The sequence below is a fragment of the Apus apus genome, chromosome 6 (assembly GCF_020740795.1).
Source record: "Apus apus isolate bApuApu2 chromosome 6, bApuApu2.pri.cur, whole genome shotgun sequence".
NCBI classification, from domain to species: Eukaryota; Metazoa; Chordata; class Aves; order Apodiformes; family Apodidae; genus Apus; species Apus apus.
In genome coordinates this window covers 32,192,156-32,212,804 of record NC_067287.1, presented here as the reverse complement: position 1 = coordinate 32,212,804, position 20,649 = coordinate 32,192,156, and the positions used below count along the sequence as shown (strand labels likewise).

Sequence of the window (20,649 nt, the reverse complement as noted above, 5' to 3'; positions counted from 1 at the left end):
CAATTCACCTTGATGCCTGAATGTCCTGGACTTTGTTTCCAGGCAACAGCTTCTGGGAAGGAAGAAGCCTTGAGCCAGTGTAGACCATTCCTGTCAGTAATGAATACTTGCTCAGTGTTGAAAACACCATAAGAGTTCTGCTGTAGCTCTGACTTTTTGATTCCCTAGTGCTGGTTTCTGATGATGTTATTTGAACAAAAGCTTTCTTCCTTTAGTCTCATTCTTTTTGCTTCATCTTCAGAAAAGCCAATATTTGTGTTTGTGACCTGCCTGTAATTGTAGACACAAGTAGGAAGAGATACTGGTACGTGATAAAAACCACATGCAGTCTTAACGGTGAAGAAGGATTAGTAGCCACGTGTTGTAGCCCCAATAGAAAAATTTATTTTACCCCCCCAAAAAGATTATGTTTTCATCCAGGGTCTCTGGTTATGCCATATACCTTCAAGCATTATTAGTATCAGAAGCCAGCAACCTTTACTGCACATACAGTGACAGGGATATGATGTACATTTAACTTTTGATCCCAACAAATACATCTGTCAGGATATGTTAAGGAACCAGACAATCCACAGAGCAGCAGCCACATCATGTTCTCCTCTATTTGTTACCTATGACTGGGCATACTGCTGTGCTCCCCCTACTTCCCACAAATCCTCCACCCAGCAGAGAGGATGTTCATGGGCAGAAGCCAACAGGAACCCAGACCAGCTGGTACAGACTCCAGCCACTGCAGTCCTGCTGACACCTCTGCCACAACAACAACCAGAATCCCTCACCTCAACAGGAAATGTGCTGTTTAGAGCCCAGAGGAAGGTCAGAGACAGTTTTTTTCTTAAGTACTGTTCAACGAAGAACAACTAGCCATTTTTTAAATCATGAAAAACTAATTATGTAATTCAATTCAACTTAATGGCATTTAAAAAAAAAAAAAAAAGACCATGGTTTTACGAACAAACAGAAGTGTGCTCTGGGCTCACTGGTGCTCTGGGAGTGTTATGACATTTGCAACAATGTCTACATCAGTGAGACTGAACACTGACCAAATGTTAAATCAATAGAACAATTTCTTGCTCTCAGATTAACGATGTGTCAGGCTGACCTTTTAGTTAAGACTACTCAACACCAGCATGTCTTGCATTTTCCTTTGGCTCCTCCTACACTAAGAGCTGACGCAAAAAATAAAATATTAATCCTTGTGCAAAGCAGTAAAAATAACAACTTGCCCTGAAGTCATTTTTTCCCTGTATTAACCAGAGATATGATTATTTTGTTATTGTGGCAGTGTAACAAAAGAGAGTGTTTCTGAATGCAAAAAATTAAGACTTGCAAATCTCAGGCTAGCAAAGTCTTGTCAAACTCTTATCGTACTACTATGATGTTTTATATCACAGAATTAAGCAGGTGTATAAGCAGGTCCCCAGGCTTGAGCTTTACAACTTGAGATCGTTGTTTCCCAGTGGCTTAAAACAATTGTCCACAAATTCATCACTGACTTCTTCTAGAGCAGCTGGCTTCCATCTGGGGGAGTGGTCTTTGTCAACAAGCACTGTCAGGTGGAGTGTAACAACAGAAAAGTTACTTGTAAACTTTATCTAATGAGGTTGACTTCAGACAGCATCAACACAGACAGGTGCAGTGAATACATTGGGGAGAAAAAATCAGTATGATCAGGTGAAGAAAGAGTTTTGATAACACATATGTGTTTAATCTGATAAAAATTCTTGCTTTGTGACCTGCCTAGAGATGTATCTGGGAGCTGAGCTAATTTAAACATCATATAAACTCATAATGAAATAACTGATGAGGAAAGACTAAAGCAGAGTATGTGTGTGGGAAAGAATATACCAATTCTCAAAAAGCATTCCTTGTATCACAGGAATGTTGAGGGCATGTCAGCAAGAACAGCTGCACTACCAAAGAGCAGTAAGACATGAGGCAGCTCATTTGTGTGCAGAAACGACCAACGTGAATGGAATTCCAGAGCATCCTTCTGAGCACCTTTTTGTCCTCAAGAAAGCCCATAAAGGCACCATTTAAAATGTGAAATGTTTATAATTTAAAAAAAAACCCAAACACAACAGCTATAGTACGTGTGGCTCTCTAGGATGCACTGACTGACTCCCCAACATCCCTCCTCAACCAACATTCCCTTCAGATGTGTGGTATCAGTGCCTGATCAGGAGAGGCACCTGTGTCCTGGGAGACCAGCACAGCCCACAGCATACAAGAGACGGTGGGGCTGCCAACAGGACTTGTTTCTTTCTGACAAGTTTCAGAGCAGAATGGTTCTACAGGCATGTGGACAGAAGACACAGAGACTAACTATTTGGAAGAGTAACAACTGCTTTTGGTAAGTTGCCATGTTTTTCTAACCAGACATTGTTCTTGGTGACTGAGCTAAAACCATCCAGGATGAAAAGTGTGCAAAGGAGATGGACTTTAAGTTCAGTGGCAAGAATGCCCACTTAAGAATTGTGTCTTATCAAAAGCCAGGCATTATGGCAGTTTGTGGTAAAAAATATGACTTGAATTTTAACTTTTCCCTCTATAACTAACACTTGGAAAATGCCTAGAGAATAAATACCATTCAAGTTACAACTGCATAAATTAGTATTTCTGTAGCTGAAGACATAGAGGCATCACAGCTCCTTGGCTTGCATCTCCAAAGAGAGAGAAGAATCAGGGCCCTGCATCATTTACCTGCAAATACAGGACTCCTTGGATACAAATAAACACTGATTTTTAAAAGAAGCTCATTATGTAGATAGAGGCTGCAATTCTAGAGATAATAGAATCCATGTGGGCAATTTTTTAAAGGAAACGTGCTGTAAAAGAGTGTATTTACTAGGTCATTCAACGGGGTAATTTACTGATAAGTAATGATCCTACAAGTTCATTTTAAACATTGTGATGTCAAGGCATTGATTGGTTTGGATCAGAATATATAAATCTTCCAAATCAACCATATTTATTCCACTGGATTAGTACTTACCTAATGATTTTCTTCAACTTTAGTTGAAGTTCACAATCTTGCCAAAATAATCTTAACTGTTATCCACAAAAGACAACACTGACTAGAGATGCTTTAAATTAGAAAGGGAAAAAAAAGTCCATGTATACACTATAACAGCTTCAATTCTGAAATACAGCTGCAATGGCTGATAATTCTCCACTCTATGGCACTACTGTGTAATTGAGTTCATCCTTCTGTGTGGATCTGTGGCCCGTTTTATTCTGGCAGGTAAATGGAATTATCATAATGATCCCTCCAGTATAATCTTCAATCTTGCATGAGTTAAAGTATTTGTTTCTAATAGTCATGTGCAAATGCCTCCTTTCTGCATTAACTCCTGTGTATTTTCTGTTTATCCAGCTTGAGATATGGATCACTACAAGAACAGAACAAAAATTCCAAAGGCTTCTAAGGTAGGGAAGCTAATTAAGATAAATGTAACTGAACATTGACATTGTGGTAAGGGTTTGTTCTTGTGGCTTTTGTCTTACAAAACAAGATAAAAATTAAATTCCCAATCCCCTCTGCTCAGTACCAGTGACCTCACTGGACTTCAGTGAGTGTTCTCTTGCTTAGCTTCATCCAGCACAGCAAAAATACTGGTATTTCTGAGCACCTGAAATGGTCAGTCACAAGGAAATGTCGAGATTCTCACTGAGCACAGGGGGTCTGTGTGCCTGGGTGAGGCTGCCAGCTGCCTCACCTGCAGGAGAGAGGGCAGAAGCCACCCAGAAATCAGATCTTTGCAGGGTCAGCAACAGGCTGAGGCTCTCAGCCATCCCATTTGAAGTCTACCTGTCTGCACAAATAGTTAAGGGGCTACATTCAACAGATTTTTGCCCCTCAAGTTGCTAAGACTGCAGTCTACCTGGGTGTGTTTGAGCACAGACTCCAAGTGTTTCTCTGCAGTAAGAATTAAAAACCAAAATTCTTGGAAATGACCCAGGGCCGTGAATTTCTTAGTTTATGTATTATTCTCTAAATCAAGTGATGAAATATGGTCTGTGTATTCTGTGCTTCATCAGTTTTGGTTTTTAATTTAGCAGCTCAAATCACAAGTATCATAAATGAGGAAGGTTGTTTACCAGCAGATTTTTCAGTCTGGTTGAAAGGAAACTGGCAGAAAGAAAAATAAAATTCTGACCTCGGGTCAAAGCAGGATTAAAAAGCTTTTAAACAAACTACTTTCCTAGCATAACTATTAAAATTATGATTTGAAGCAGATAAAAGCTGTTATTAAACCTGAACTATGGCCATTGCTGCTGAAATAACATCTTAAAAAACTAAAATCTGATTATTATATCTTTACTTTATGGTAGAGCCTCTTGTGTTAGACAGGGTAAACAGCTGGCTCTTAAATGTTTGGAATGTAATGTTTTAATAACCAAAAAGCTAATACTGAAATTAACATCTTTATCATTTTAATCTTTTATTCACTATCATTGAGCCTGTGAAGTACTTAATAATCTTACTTCCTATTAAAAAGGAAGTTGAGCACATTGTTGGATAATGATTTTTATGAGATTAGACCCCTTAAAAAAAATCTAGAGTCAGATTCTGCAGCAGTCATAAACAAGAGAAACAATTTTGAGGTGACAAATACACTAACACATACACAGTAAGTAAAGAGCAAAAGTGCTTCAAGAACAAATTATTATTATTAGCAATCCCCTTAGAGCAGCTGCATTTCTGGTGGTTTTTGTTTCTTCTTCCCCTGATATAGTTAAGCCTTTACTACATCACCCTATCTAAAAGAGAAGCTTCCCAACTGCTGCTGTTGCAGCTTCGTGTGTAATTTACTAGACATACTGACAAGTGATTTGCTTTTGTCCTCCACTGCACCCTCAGGTGGTTTAATGACCTTGTGCACTACACCCGAGAGTCTGGTGTTCATCTGACTCAGACTTCAAGTTTGTCACTTCCCTAATAACTACATTTCAGCATCTTATTTGGTGATTTAGAATGTATCCTAGTAATAATCTTTTTTAGATATCTCTGTCCCCATTGCCAACAGAATGAAAACCATCTACTTCCTAACACGTGCAGTAAATTCTTCAAAGGAGTCTCTGCTAATGAATGCTAAAGTTTAATTAATTAAAATCAGAAACTTTCCAGGCTGTACAAACAAACTTTGCATTTCTCATCCCAAGCTATCTGAAACACAGTGTTACTAAAAGTGAACTTTCAAACTAATATCCACTACTGAAATGGATTCTAAAGTACTTGAAAAATGCAGGTATAAAAAAGGCGGAGGAGGTGATTAGGCACACTAGATGTCTAACTGTGTGGATTAACAGCCAGGTTCCCTCAACATCAAAGTGTTATTCATCCAAATGTCTTGTACCATAAGCTTTTTGGAAAAGGAAATGCCTCTGCTTTGTTTCATCATGTGCTGAATAGTACATAAATAATTATTACTGTTCCTAACAGATGTGACATTGGGTTTGACAAACTGCATGGTGAATCAGCAGTAGAATCAAGGACAGTCTGTCTTGCTGAGCTGTTGCTCTTTTACCATTACTTATCTTGAGCATTGTCTTAAAATGCTGAATTATTTAACATCAAGTTTACACACAGGGTTTTTTAATAGGAAGACAGCTGTATACAGAGAGATTCTGGACGTGGGTGAAAGTAGTCTCTAAGAATTTTCTATAAAATGGTTGTTCTTGACTGACTCTTAAACCCTCTTATGGCTGGCTGAGCCAGCTTTGTTGTAACACTAAATCTGGATAGACAAATGACATTGCTGCTCACTACTGTCAGCATTAACTGCATTTTGGACTTTCCCAATGAACTGCTGAAATGTTTTCATGGTGCTTCCTTACCAACTGGATAAACAATGTTGAGAGACTGAGGTTACACAAAGGGAACAAGATGTCTGTTACACTTGGGAACAAATAATGAATTCTGGCCATCCTGGAGTCCAGTAAGCAAAACCTATAGCAAGCTGGGGAACGTACTCTGGGTTGTTACTGCATATACTTGTCTTAACCTCCAGAGAAGCAAAACAACAGTGACTGCATATTCTTGAGTTTCTGGGGTGCACGCTTACCTGCTCGAACCCCTTCATAGAAGTCATGGCCTTTCTGAAAAACAAAAAACAAGCTGGAATGTGACAGATTTTATTTATCCCATCTTCCCCTATTCCACTTCTGCTTGAAAGGCAAGTTCTCAAATCCAGTTAAATCCCCCCTGGTGCTGTTCTCATCTATATCCTCTTACTTAAATGCAGGCACAGCTCTTAAAATCAGCCTCTTGAACTGCACCTGATCAGCCAGCTTTTATGCAGTGCAAGCCCCCTCTCATAGATTCTTCTAAAGAGCTTTACATGATGGAGACTAAGGTGTGTAGGATCAGAAAATCTTTGGAGAAAGGCCAGTCTTCAGGAGTTGTGATGCATTCTGCCTCCTTGAACCACTTTGCAGTTAGACAGAATCTTGGAAAGGTCCAATGCTTTTTGATAAAGGAAAGCATAACATTTAAATCCCTAACAATGCTTCACTAGCAATGGAGCAACACCACCAGCTCCAGGAAAGACATGGCAAGGATACTGTCAAGCACCACAACGTATCAGATTGGATACATTTTCACTCATACTTCTTTTTAGAGCATTTACTTCAACTCTCACAAGCAATTTAATCAGATACACAAATTCCTTATTTTACAAGGTGATGAAACTAACAAGGATGCCATGGGGAAGCTTTAGGAGGCATTTGTTCAGGTAATTCAGTTAGCAACTCTGTTCCACTGAATCACATCCTTAGATGTTACCCAAGTACTCAGCACTTACTACAAACAGTACTAAAATCTCATTTTCTTCAATAAATTCAGAATATCAGTCCCAAAAGGCAGTGATGTACAACTATTCTATTCCCATCCTGCTGATGGCAACAGAGGCACTGAGAATTAAGCAATTTAAAGAGGAACTCTCTTCAAGAACACCAGAATTTTAAAATTATGGTCCAAATACAAAACTTTAATATTGCAACATGATCAGATTTCTTTACAAAAGCCTTCTACCCCTCCCATCTGACTGTCACTAATGTGGTCTCCTTCAAGATGCATATAAGGATGTTGAACTGGAAAAAGGAAAGTTATGGCCTAACAGAGAATATACTGAAAATGGAAACCTAGACATTGTGAGCCCTGGATCATATGGAACTTAATCTCTGACAGACTCACTTCCCCTCTGTGCTGGAAAGAGACACAGGGCTCAGCTGCCTGCTTACCATGCACGCTTGGCTCAGTCTGTATTCCATGGTGAGTACGTCTTGTAAGCTCATGGAAGCTCCTTCTCTGAGCTGTCTGAGAGTTATCTTTAAGGAGGTAGGTGACATCTTACTAATAGTCTGGGGAAGACATTAACAATTATTTTTATTCTCTTCAGCTTAGACACATTTGTAAGCCTGTCTTTTTTTGCATTTTAAACTTTGTAAAGTAAATGAAGGCAATCTCCTCCTTGAGCTCACGTGTGATACCTGCTTCTCCTGCTCCTTCCCACCATGCTGGCATTTAGTGAACTTGCTTGCATCAACTTTGACCAGCAAGATCTCTGGGGTGTATGCCATCACTTGGAGAAGGCCTAGAACCCCTGAGGTCACATCTATGATCAAATTACTAGCCAGAGAATCTAATGCAGCTTGAAAGCCATTTCCAAACATTCTTCTGAGAATTGAACATGAGTGTTACAAGCAATTTTACTCCATTTTTTTTAGTACCACATATCTAGTCTGAAGTGCTCTAAGATGTTACTGATATTGTAGCTGGTACTACTATTATACAGCATCTTATTTTTATTTGGTACAATGCTCAGAGTAGTAAGGTAATAGTAGTGAGATTAGCCACAAACTAAGTAGCTGCTTCATGATCATCTGCAAAGACTAGAAAATATACTAAGAGGAAAACTGGAAGAAAAAAAAATATTAAAAGAAATCAAACATGAACACATTTGTCCAGACTTCTTGTCTGGGATCAACAGATGCTGCAGTAATTTAGCCCTGCATTGCCCTGCTGACAGGAAGCCTTGGAGGTGTTGCCTTCCTTTTTTTGATGGAACTGCAAGCTATAAATATTATGCAATGGACATGATCTGTTTGAGGCACACAAACAAATGCTGTAAATCTGGCTCTCATGACTATCCTTTAATTAACAGCATGCCAGTGAACTGTAGGGGGAGGTGGGGAGAAAGACAAAAACCTACTTCAGAAAAAAAAACTGAGTTTTAAAGCTTTCAGGGTTGTGGGGGAAAGGAGCTAAATCTTACTGTTGCTGATCTTTGTTGTCTTACTCTAAAAAAGACACTTCTTCCCCTATAAATTCAACTAAAAGCTCCATTATTCATAGTACAATAGCCATTTCCTGTAAATTAGAACATTTTCACCACTACTGAAGAGTGGCAGATGCTGAGATTTGCCTCTTTTCATTATTTTCATTCCAGACATTGAAATCCTTACCCACAGACTGAAATGGCAGGTTTCCAGTCATCAACATTAACATTTTCTCTGGCTCCCAGTTACTCTTCATCCCTCTCCAGACACCAGCTGATACAGCAGTGACCCATTTTGCCTAGTTAAGCTGGAGAACCTGCAGTTGCTACACAAGCAGGAGGCTGTGCAACTGTACCTTAAAAGCACTGGTTCTGTCGTTCTGTTATTTGCATGTTGACCACTTTGCTTGAGAGAGAAGCTTGTTTAGATAGAACTAATGCTGGTTCAAACTGACAGTGTTTCCTGAGTTCTGTCTGACCAAGTTCTCTAACAATGAGCTGCCTTTCAGCAGATAAAGAAACAGTTACACCTTTAATTACATCACTGTTTCGGTCTCAGATGGATGGCAACTCTTAACTGGACCCCTTATTTCCCATCATCTGATCTTGCTGGCTCTACCTTTGAACTAGACCTTTTCTCCTTTGAGTTTCCCACTCTGTCATCTAGATTAGAAAATTCTTTGCTCAAACCAGGTTAAATGGGAACCAGATGGTTCCCCAGGTGAAATGGTAATGGCAAGTTCCTTCTGGTCAAAGAAAGCACTGAAACAGGGAAGACCTGAGAACAGCACTTAACTAGCCTAGTGCATCCAGCAGCTACCTCAACTTGGCATATCAATGAGGTTGAAGGTGGAGGAGGCACTGTCATAAATCAAGCTGAAGGAAGAGGAAAAAGCAAAGAAAATGGGTAGGTGTAATTGCAGAAAAATGAGTCACTGGTGTATCTATAAATAAATTCTCTGTACAAAGAGGAGGAAAGGATGGGTGCTAGGGAACAAGCCTGAAAAGCAGACAGGATAGGCTGAAGTGAGTATTAAAATGCAAAGAAACCCTCATCGAAGTTATTTTGTATCTGTTCCAGTACCTTTGAGATCATCTTGATTTAAACATAATGATCCTGAAAGCTACAAGCTGAATTTGCAATAAACCCAAATTCCAACAAGATACTAACAGGAGGTGACCAAATTAAGCAGCACTGAATGAAGCTCCTTACAAGACTAGCAGCTAGAAAAGTGGCTGCATCTTTTGTCTCCAAGGTTCATTGAAGTTTCTGAGCTGCTTAGGATGCTTGTGGGGGGATAGCAAACTGCTATCAAGGATAATGTCTGATAATCTCTTACTACATGTTCCCTGCTCTGTCCAGTTCTTTGAGCTCTGCTCCTCCCAACAAAGTGCCAGCAGGCCAGGGCTCTGTCTCTAGGTGGTGTAAAATGCCCAACTGCCAGAGTGCAAGTTGCCATTCTTCCTCCAGCTGCAATTCATTACAATTCTGCTTTCCTAGTAAAACAAAACCTCCACTTTAACTGGCAAGCGTTTCATGGAGAAAGCCAGATTTATACCTCAATTCCTTTTTAACTTTTCCCCCCCAGAAATGCATTTTCCTTCTTCAGTTTTGTGGTTCTTATCACAGGGGAAATCAAGTATCTGATCCTACAAGCTCGCTCACTGCTTTGCACAGAATGGGTGCTGTTAGAAACTTGTCTGAAACTTAAATACATGGTCACACTAATAAGTCTTGTGCCTGATAGAAACTGTTGGGTGTTTGGGTTTTTTTTCCCCCACAAATTTCCATATGGACAGAAGCAATTCATATTAACACAATCTCATCTCTTGAACAGAGCAGACAAGAGACAATTGTTGAGGAAATTCTGTCTCCTCCAAGGATGGTGTTTCATTTACTAATCATATGAAAGAAAAAAGTTGCTATAAAGTCCTATTAAAGACATTAAATAAGAAAACTGAAGCAGCAACAAAAAAAAACATTTTCTTTTTAGAGATTAAAGAAAAATCAGTTACACAAAATCTTAACTTTTATGTAGATGACATAGTTTTAAAGTTCTAAATTAAAACTATAAAATAAATGTACCCTCTCCTGGCCTCCTTCCCCCAAACAACATGGAACATGAAACGTATCTGTTGTTTTGTTTTTTAAATATGGGAGATCTGAGTTTTGAGGCTGCAGATGAAGGAAGCAAGCTGAGCAGGTCTGGGTTACTGGAGCAAATGTGGCACAACAATCTAGTTAGTGCATTTCAGTAACACAGTGTTTCCAGACTCCTTCCATCTTTTGTAGCAGAAACTCTTTTGAACAAAGCACCCTTTAAAGACTATGTGGTATTTTTTAAAGTTCCACAAGGCTCTGACTGTGTTTTGAAGTACCATAAAGTTGTATGAAATTAACTTAGGAAAAACTATATGTAAATAATTCTTGATCACTTTCAACTTCCACTGCAGCTAATCAATGTAATATCCCTGAAGAATTACATTGAACTTCATAAAATCTAGAAATACCATAAAGAAAGAAGAGCCACCAAAAGTAACTGCTATTAACATGCTACTAAACTGTCTCAACAGACCTTACTGTAACTAATTCCCCAGCTACCTGGGACATAGGGAAAAAGTGAAGAAGGAAATCACAGAGCCTGTGTATGTCAGGGGAAAGCCACTATGGCAGCCTGTGGTAGAATTTAGCTCTACAAACACATGAAATTATTATTCTGGCACTAGCTCATTTGACTGCTTTATTCAATGAAACTTGAATGTAAGTAGAGAAAAAACACTACCTTTCCCTTTCAGTTTTGCTTTTGTAATGCACATGCTAAATGTCTCAGAGTGTACTAGTGTACGGGTTGAAACTAAGGTAATTTTTAAAACTTCCTTTCACACAAACTGTTTGAGGCTTCTGGTGACAAAATGTTAAATCTTTAAGAAAAAACTGAACCAAAAATGTGTCTCTCTATCTGAGACAGGATGCCTAATGTAAATGACAGTTCTGTTCAAATGAAAGTCCAAAGGTGATGGACGTTTTATCTCATTACAAGAGCAGGATTTCTTCCGTGAGCTGTAACCAAAGTTAAAACTAAGTTTTTGTTGGAGAAATTCTTGTGTTCTATCCAATTGTGAGTGACAACTGAACAGCTCCAAGACAAACTTTTACAAGGCATCTGAATACAGATACTTCAAAGGAAAAAGAGGGAAGACACATGTTACTTGTAAATGAATATAAGTTGCTTCTTGCTTTTCAGGCTGAAGTTTGCATTAAGTGTGTAGTGTTACTGTGTGTGTTTTGAGTAGTGACTATATCCAACATTCAGAAATGCATTAAAAAGGTCAAATAATACTTTGTGATGACAAATTGCTTGCTCTTTACCCAAATTAGATAATCTGGAACAAAATAAAATGAACAACAGTGTTCTGGCACTGTTTTATTCCAACCTAAGGAAACTGTCACCAACAACCCCCTGATCCTGGAGAGGGGGAAAGGGTGGTTGGTTGTTTTTTTATTAGGTTACAATCACATGCAACATATGATGGTATTCACATTGTGTGGTTTTATAGAGTACTATTCTTGTCTGAGTAGAACTACTGACAATCCCAAAGGACTGTATGTGAGAACATGAGGATCTCCTACTAGAGTTAGTAGTATTAGTTATGTTAATATAATAAGATGACTAAAGTCTGTGCCATTATAAGAAAGTACAGAACCAAACTTAAAATCTCTAACAAAAATCACATAGAAGACATTACCTCTAGTTGCTTAGTGGCAAAAGGAGAACCATCTTGCTTTAATTTTTTAACAATTTCTTCCATACTATCTGCTGAAAAAAGACTAAAAGAAAAAAAAATTAACTGTGTCAGCCTTCCTCGTCTCTATGAAGTGCTGGAGTTACACAGAAATTAGAAACAGAATGTAACTGGGTGATGTTGCTTTTCTTATCAGTGTGTTCTCTGTGGTTCAGTTTTAAGCAACTCAGTTGACAGGCATCTCCTCTTCCTTGACAGATCTCTAGCACTGCAATAAATCTCACTTACAAGCTCTGGTATTTATCCAGAAACTTTAATTACTACCATCAGTCTTATCTGTATTTTTAGAACCCATGGAATCTTCAGCTATCAGCTCCATTCCATAGGTTTGGTGTCAACATCTTTTGTCTCTAAATTCAGATACTGCCATCCTTCCAAATTTTTAGCTGCTTCTTATCATCCTCATTTATTTCTCCTTCCCTTTTTGATACATGGAAGTTCCAAACAATAATAGAAATGGCTTTATACCAATGAGTATAAATGCCCCAAGTAACATTTTTCTGTCCAACTGAACAATTACTCTCACAGATCCCACTCAATTTCTATAGGAAAAGTTTATTTTAATGTGCCACAGGGTAGTTGCTTAATAGAATGTTGTATGAATCAGGCAAATATACTCAAGTATTTAATACACCAATGAGGGAAATACTGAATAAGCTTCAGATAAAGCTCTCTAAAGACAAAAAGACTTTTAATTGCTAACTTGAATGTCATTTCCATAACCTTATCTGTGGAACACTGATACTGTTACTTCATGTTCTCTATCCAAAAGAATAACAAAGAAGAAAGATTGCTGAATACCTGTTAATCTTCTCCATATGTTCATCAAGTACAAAGTTCTTTTCCTGATCAACTTTGCTCTATTTAAAAAGCAAATACATACTTGGTTATTTTAGACTAAAAAGCTTATTAGTAGTGAAAACATCAGTGACTTGTGTTACAGAAATATAATACCATAAATGAACATTTCATATTCCTAAGACACTGACAATTTTAATGAATTACAATTTTGCAGAATTTATAATGAACATGTCACTGCATCCTGTGAATGTTAAAGATGCCACCTCATAATGCAGTGCTTTCTCTGAGCTACTAGGTATGCATGTTTGACTGGGTGGTTATTTTGTACACAAATAATCATGATTATGCTATCAAGACACATCTATCAAGTGCACTAAGAAAGTCAGTGTAGATAAATCTACTCAAAAACCTGAGAATGCTTTTTTTTTTAAAAAAAAGGTTTTCTTTAAAAATACACATGCATGTATATATGTATTTTTTTTTTAAAAAGGCAAAACAACAAAACAAAAATTGCATTTATCTTCATTATATTTTCTCTGTAATTTAAAAATACATATTTAGGGAACTAAAGTGTGTGAAAGATCTATTGACCTGATGTGGAAAGGCTGTCAAACGTTCCAGATTTTCTGGTATTAAGGGGTTTAGGACATAAGCAGATGTTTCAGTAAGAGCAGCTAAAGCTGTGAAAGGGCCCCTGTCATTTCAGCTCTGATAACTAAAAATACACAGCTCTCTTTTCTAGTCAGTGTCTTCCTGTAAAGCAGTATACTGCAAGATACAAGCACTCCTACTGCATAGCTATTTTGTCAAAATAATCAGTACTACTATGTAAATTAGCTTATCCCATTTATTTTTCTAATTAATTTTTATATATGTCAACCTAGTAATTCCAAAACAGACATAACAAGAGTAAACACTGCTTGTTTTAAAGCCAAACAACTGGGGAGTAATACTGTGATTGACTGAATCAATGAATCTTGATTTGATTCCAGAGGCTCCCTTTCTTAAACAGCTCAAATAGCCACTGAATGAGCTGACTGTAAAGCCCAAACCTTTTCATGTCATGCCCACTCTTACATGGGGCTAATACAAATACTAATTCTGTATTACCAATACAGTTGCATTCACCTCCAAAATCACAACAGAAAACTACAGGTTTGTCCTCTTGGAAAACAGCACCTTTCTCCTCCCAAAAATACTGCTTTAAGACCTCAGATGCTTTCCCTAAAACATACCTGCACTCTGCTAATACTTACCCTATTGATAACTGCTGTGCTTATTCACAGTCTTTCAATTACTTCAAGGTTATAAATATATAAAATCTTTGGAAAATTAAGGGAACAACCTAAGGCTTTAAATTCAGGCTTCAAATGTGGACTACAGATGGTCTGCATTAAAAATAATGCTCCAATATATATCCAACGCATCAAGCTAGCAAAACATTTTTTCAGATCAATGAAGAGAGAGTTTCTGGGTTGGAAATAAAACATCTATTTCCAAGTGAGCAGGGTAGCATTTAATAATTGGCACTGCAACTTCTGAAGCCTTTGGAATAGGCCAGTAGTTCTACCTTGCTGTTTGTGTTTGTCAGAATCCCTGAATTTCAGGCAAACACCCCAGATTGCACTTGCCATGGTGTACAACTCCCAGTCTGCTAGTGGCTGTTTTGCTTGCTGAAAGGGGCTAGAAATTCAATAGCAGGGGAAAAAAGTAAGCAGCAATATATTTTCTGCATCATCATCATGCTACTGGCTGGAAACTTACACAAACGCATAGAGATAGCTGATCACAATAGGAATTACAGGGTTATCCAAAATGAATAAAAAGTGAATAAAGACTTGTAGCACTAATGCCTACAGTGGAAAAGTTGTAAGTTAGTATTTTATGGAGTGCAGAGTTTGGAGACTCATCATTTTTTAACCACAGCCAAATTATCAGTAGCATAGATAAAAAAGAATTTGTATTTACATATATGTAACAATTTTGCTTTATTTCAGTAGCTGATCAGATTACCTTCACATGGTAAGAGTTCAGTAAGTCTGCAATGTTTTCTTTTGAAGGTGATTTCAGTGCTATCAGGTCTTTCTCTAAGGCAGGTAGCTATTAAAAATAAGATTTCATTAAAAACATGTAAACCAAAATGTACTTCTTGGATTATTACTGCCCCGATAGGTTGCAACTAGATGACCTTTAAGGTGCCTTCCAACTCAAACCACTCTATGATTCTATGATACTATATAGTATGTATATAAACATCCCCCCACCCCCCAACTTCTGGACAGATCTTAATGAGGTACCAAATTAAAAGTACAAAGAGCCAGAGTTCACTTTTCAGTGTTGAACCTTCTGGACTTAATTAAGTCTGCAGTGATCAGCAAAGAACTCTGCTTCCCAAGCAGACCTCCAAAGCAGTGCTACAGCTGCTGCAGGTAAGGCCAGCCTACAGCAGTCCAAGAGGGAACAGCAGGAGCCTGGCAACCATGCTGTGCTGAAAATAGTAGCTAAGCAGCTCCTGAGTTTTCAGACAGAAAGGAAAGCAAGTCATTGTTTCTCCTTCACTTGTGGCCGTGCAGTCACACTGGAACAGTGTGACTCTGGCTTTATCAAATATACTAATTTTTACACTTTTTGAGTCACTGTAAGAAACAAACAGGTTATCTGTTAAGGAGACTGATAACAGATGAATGGGGTGTTACCTAGGTTAAAAACTCTGCAGATGTATCAATACTCTCTAATTTCAGGCACTGTTGTCTAAATTGTATCATTTTTCAAGCAACTTCAGCTATGCTCAGTAAATCATGCCCTTCAACAATTGAATCATGAAGACAGCAACATTTGCTCCCTCTTCTAAGCAAACCTGTCACTAGCTGGCAAGTGTTGAAATGACAGTTCGAGAGTACCTTACAAAACCCATTCACAGTGCCTGGCCAGCTGATGTAATGGCACCTCTGCACACACTCAAGTTTGTAAATGTGTCTTGGTGTGATACACAAGTCAGACATGTCACTGGGGCTGCAGGCTGTGCCCTTGCTGGTGCTGGTGAGCTCCTTACCTTTTCAGACTCTACAAAATGTGTAGCAATGCCAGCTTTCAGTACATCTCTTCCTTTCAGCCTAAACCCTGTGAGTGCAAGATAATAGCCCATCTTTCCTGATAGTCTTGGCAAGAAATATCCTCCACCTACATCAGGAAAAAGGCCTGTAATAAACAGAATAAAACAAACAAATAAAAATGAAAGGGAAAGAACCTGTCCTAACCACGCATGTAATTCAGTTGCTATTTCTTCTTGTCTCACTTTCATCTCCCTGGCTTAGGCACTGATCTCTTGCCCAAGTTTCTCCTTGACTTGGTTTGATATTTCTCTGTCATCAAAACTCTTCCTTAAAGCAAACTCTTGATCACTTTCCAAACTGTATCCTTTCCACTGGCACATGATTTACAAACATATACCAGACAACAGTGTTCACTCTGTTTGCCAACAACTGAGACATTTTTAGATGCCTGAAGAATCAAGTCTGCTCTTGGCAAAAACCAGAAGCGACACAAAGAATTTTGAAATAACTTGTGCAAACTCAAACTGGATGCTGCTTTTACTCTGAAATCTTTTATTACGATAAAAATATCCAACAGTGATGAAGTACCTCTTGCATGTCTAAGTTTGAACAAAATTGGGGGCTGAGAAATCATTAATAGATCGATAATATTGCCAGGGACTTCCTTAAGGTGAAGGCACGAGATGCTGACCTATTACCTGGCTCTATGACTAACCTGCATTTTGGAAAAATTTAAAACTTTCCAGCTTAGTGACTCCCCTACATTAATATACATTTTTTAAATCTACAGAGTAGGGTAATTTTTAAAAATAAAAAGTTGTGAATAAAATTTAAAAGACTTCTAAAAGTCGTTATTGAAAAATACAACTATTGTTATCGAAGTTGGTATTTTAAATGATTAAACTTAGTTAAAATATATCCTTACTGTGTTATATACATTAATTACCTACAAAGTAAATTGAAACACTTTCTAACTTTTAATATACTTACGAAAACTTCAGCTTAGCTGTCTCAATCTCCAAAATCAAAATGGAAAGAAGCAGTGTCCAATTACTACTTCAATAATCACCAATGGTGCATTAATGAAACTGAAAGATTTTTTAAGAGATTAAAGCTGTGGTGTTGGGTTTTTTCACTTTGAGAGTATAAATGACACATTGAAATAAATTTTAAAAGAATACAAATGAGCAATAAGAAACAGTAAATACTTGCCAAAGGAGAGAGATTCACTGGGAAGATTAAGATGTACATAAGCAGTTTAAATGGAGTTCTGACAGTAGGTGGTAATTTTTCACTCACCAGTAATTGCTTTTAGTCACAAAAGAGTCAATGCATGTATTATAGAAAGACCCTATTACAAGTAGATGTGGAAAATTACTGGTCCCTCGATATTAATTCTCAAATCCCTACTTGAATAAGAACTGAATGTCTGCTGGGCTGACCAGGCTAACAGCCTATGCCTGCAATGCTGACTTGCAGTCTGTGCTCCAAGAGGGATGCAACACACTTCACTGTAACCCCAACTGTAAAACTCTTATGCCAAGCATAAAATAAAGGTAGCACTACTGTATTCCTACCTTATCATGCAGAGGTGGTTGGGGATTTATCGGTACATGACTTATAGGAAGACAAAAACATAGAGGGACATACAAGAAAGTGTCCACTATTATTATAACATTACCTTCAAGCCCACTTCTTGCCATATGCTTTCATCTTTTGTTTTTCCCATCAGTGATTTTTCCACACCCTCTTACACCTAAACTGCATTCCAGTGCTTTATCTTGATGTTTCCAACCCTATGATCTAGAACTGCCTTTTATCTCTTCTTGCAAAGTGGCATATCTATCTATATCTTTTTGTTCATGGTGGTGTATGACTGCAGAATAATTGTGTGAAAATGTAGCAGCTGAAATAGTGCTTTGTTTTCATGTCACAGAAAAGGTGTAATGCCTACTGCGATAAGCAATCATATGAAAAAAATCCATTAATACCATATCTGGATAGCTAGACATTTCAAACATACAGCACAGGGATCCAAACAGCTAAGCCCTTAAATCCATACAGATTTCAGAGATTTTATTTCCAACTGATCCTAAAAGGGTTTTAATTACTTCCTTTCCCATGCAAGTTCTAAGCTTTTCCTTTATATGTCTTCACAGTCTATTTTTCTTTAAATAAGTCTTTGTTAACACAAGGAATCCATGTAAAGCATATGTATTTTTTCAATATAAAACTGCTTGTATCTTTACCTTTGAATAATAAAGCAAAGAAGGTATATTTATTATTAGAATAATTCCATTACCTGTTTAGTTTTCAAAAAACCCAAAACAGTAGCTTCCTTCAAATGGTTTTCTAACATCTGATTATGAACTTCAGGAGTTTAGCAAATTCACGTTGTATTAACTCTTGAGTTATTTAGTTTACTACGTTCTCCTTCAGCAGATAAAAATATGTAGAGGGTTGCAATAGTTTTTTTTCTCATCACAAACTTATGTGTTCAGAAAAACTGCAGGGCATTTATCAGCTAGCAGGAATTGCTCTAATATTGTGTTCAGGATTCAAAATTATAATGAGCTTGCTTACATTTGGGGTGTTTATTATGTTTTATTTTACTTGATACAGCTCATATAATACTTTAAGAATGTCAGAATAAGCCTTGTGCAATGTTTCATACAGGCTGGATAGCAATAAACAGTAGATAATGTGTAAGACACCCTTTACAAATACAAAAAAGCATGACTAGCAGGGGGCACTACAAATATCCAATCATTACCTAAGCATGCATTTAAACTTCAGTTATAATGACATTTTTTTACTTAAAACAGTCTCATCAAAAGCTGAATCATTTTAACTTCTATTCTCTATTCAAAACTGAGTCCTGATTTTTAAATTATTTTTTACATTGTCTTAGTTTCAACATTATGTAACTATTTGGAAATTCTTTGAAGAAAACAATGGTCACCACTCCTTACAACTAATTCTTTGAGGTGAAACTAGGATTGAACCTAAGAGCACCATGGCTGGTGCTATTTAAGCTGTTAAACCACCAGATAAGGTTCTCTATTCTGAACAGATGTGTTCAACAGAACCACATACTACAGACTTGCCTCATTCTCCTGCTTGAGGACATAAAGATAAGAACTATGTAACAATCCTTCAGCTGCCTTGCTGCGTATAAACTAGAAATTTTGCAGACGGGAACTGAAGGATAGTTTCTAGGCTTTGAGCACTCTTTGTAAACACTGTTGATAAGTAAGGACAAGGGACTTGGACATTAATGAAAGCACAAATGGAGTATATATGGACAATATGGACAATAATAGGCTCTGTGTGGATACCCTGTTGGTGCCAGGAATGTCTTGAAGAGAAACGTGAATGATGACACAGGAGGGTTCATTTTAGTCTGACTTTTCTTGAGCCATACTACCACCTTCATGTAGCTCTGAGAGACACATTTTTGTGGGTTTTTTTTTTACATCTCAGAGTTGACTTAGAAGCTGTAGGATCAAATATCAAAAAGCACAAAGTACATGTTGCTATTTAAAAAAAAACAGAAAAGATGACACTGTGATCTAACCTGCACACCATCTGTACGCAATTATAATGGTATATATTAATATCTATTATATTAATATGTTAATATGAGAACTAACATTAATGAATATATTAATATGAGAAAAACTGGAATTCCAAAATCTGTCCCATTAACACCGTAGATCAGTTTGTAGTACAGGCAGTTTGATGCACTGAGTTCCAAATGAAAAGCTGACATATCAGCACTGGGTTCTTCAGACTATTTGCCTACATCTGTAGTAAAGACTCCAGTTTCTCAGATCTACTTCCATTTTTAAAAAAAAAAAAAAAGAAAGAAAAAGTATCCTGACTGTCTTTGTATCATTCTAAATAGTAAACTCCAGGTTAAGAACCTCAGTGATCAGCCTCCCATAATGCAGGCAAGTTTCTATTAATTTATTAGAAAATACTTTACATACATGGTGATCTCTTAATTCCTTTTTCAAATTCTTTCATTACTGCCACTGCTTTCAGGCAAAGACATTTCATCCTGATTACACAAACAGTGTCACTTTAAACACATGAACAAGTGATAAGCTGTTGAAATACTTACCTATTGCTGTTTCTGGCATTGCAAAAAGTGTCTTTTCTGTAGCAACTCGGAAGTGTCCATGGACTGAGAGGCCAACTCCCTGTGCAAGAAGTACAAGCAAAAAATACAGTTATAAAGTTACCAGTAAAAATAATCATAACCATAATACTATGTAATGCACCTCTTGCTTTGCTCTACAATTGAACGATAATATACTTACCATGAACATCTCAACAAAATATTAAAAGGCTTTTTATGGTTCAAACACTAATGAAGCATCATATGACCATTATAATTTGGCTGAAATAGCATTCTATGCTTTAAAAGATTGATGAGTCACACAGAGATTAACTTCAAACACCCACGAGTGACAGCAACAACAGAAACAAATGACCCCATTTTCTACATCAGACTCTGAAGGGAGCTGACATCCTCTTGCTCACGTTATTTTTGCAGATACTTCAAAGAACCAACAGCAAATACACCAATACTTCTGGAACACGTATGAATTGCACAAAGCTGTAACTACACTAGTTTCAAAAGAAATAATAAATAACTATTATTGTAATGTGATAATTACCTACTTTATCAATATTTGAAGCAG

The 20,649-nt window shown here is 37.4% G+C and overlaps 1 protein-coding gene across 3 annotated transcripts in view; it reads right to left on the bottom strand.

Moving 5' to 3' along the window:
• Positions 1-361: 361 nt before the first annotated feature.
• Positions 362-20,649, bottom strand: part of HIBCH (3-hydroxyisobutyryl-CoA hydrolase) — a 39,590-nt gene continuing 19,302 nt past the window's right edge. Inside the window, exons 7-14 of one of the 3 annotated variants that reach the window (XM_051622965.1) lie at positions 20,067-20,145; positions 15,940-16,085; positions 14,901-14,987; positions 12,888-12,946; positions 12,030-12,111; positions 7,246-7,365; positions 6,069-6,102; positions 362-1,549 (exon numbers count right to left, since the gene is read on the bottom strand). In XM_051622965.1, the coding sequence (XP_051478925.1) occupies positions 1,434-1,549; positions 6,069-6,102; positions 7,246-7,365; positions 12,030-12,111; positions 12,888-12,946; positions 14,901-14,987; positions 15,940-16,085; positions 20,067-20,145 (723 nt within the window). In that variant the 3' untranslated portion in view covers positions 362-1,433. The remainder of the gene's footprint in view (positions 1,550-6,068; positions 6,103-7,245; positions 7,366-12,029; positions 12,112-12,887; positions 12,947-14,900; positions 14,988-15,939; positions 16,086-20,066; positions 20,146-20,649) is intronic. The other 2 variants (XM_051622966.1, XM_051622967.1) reach the window with 2 other exon arrangements.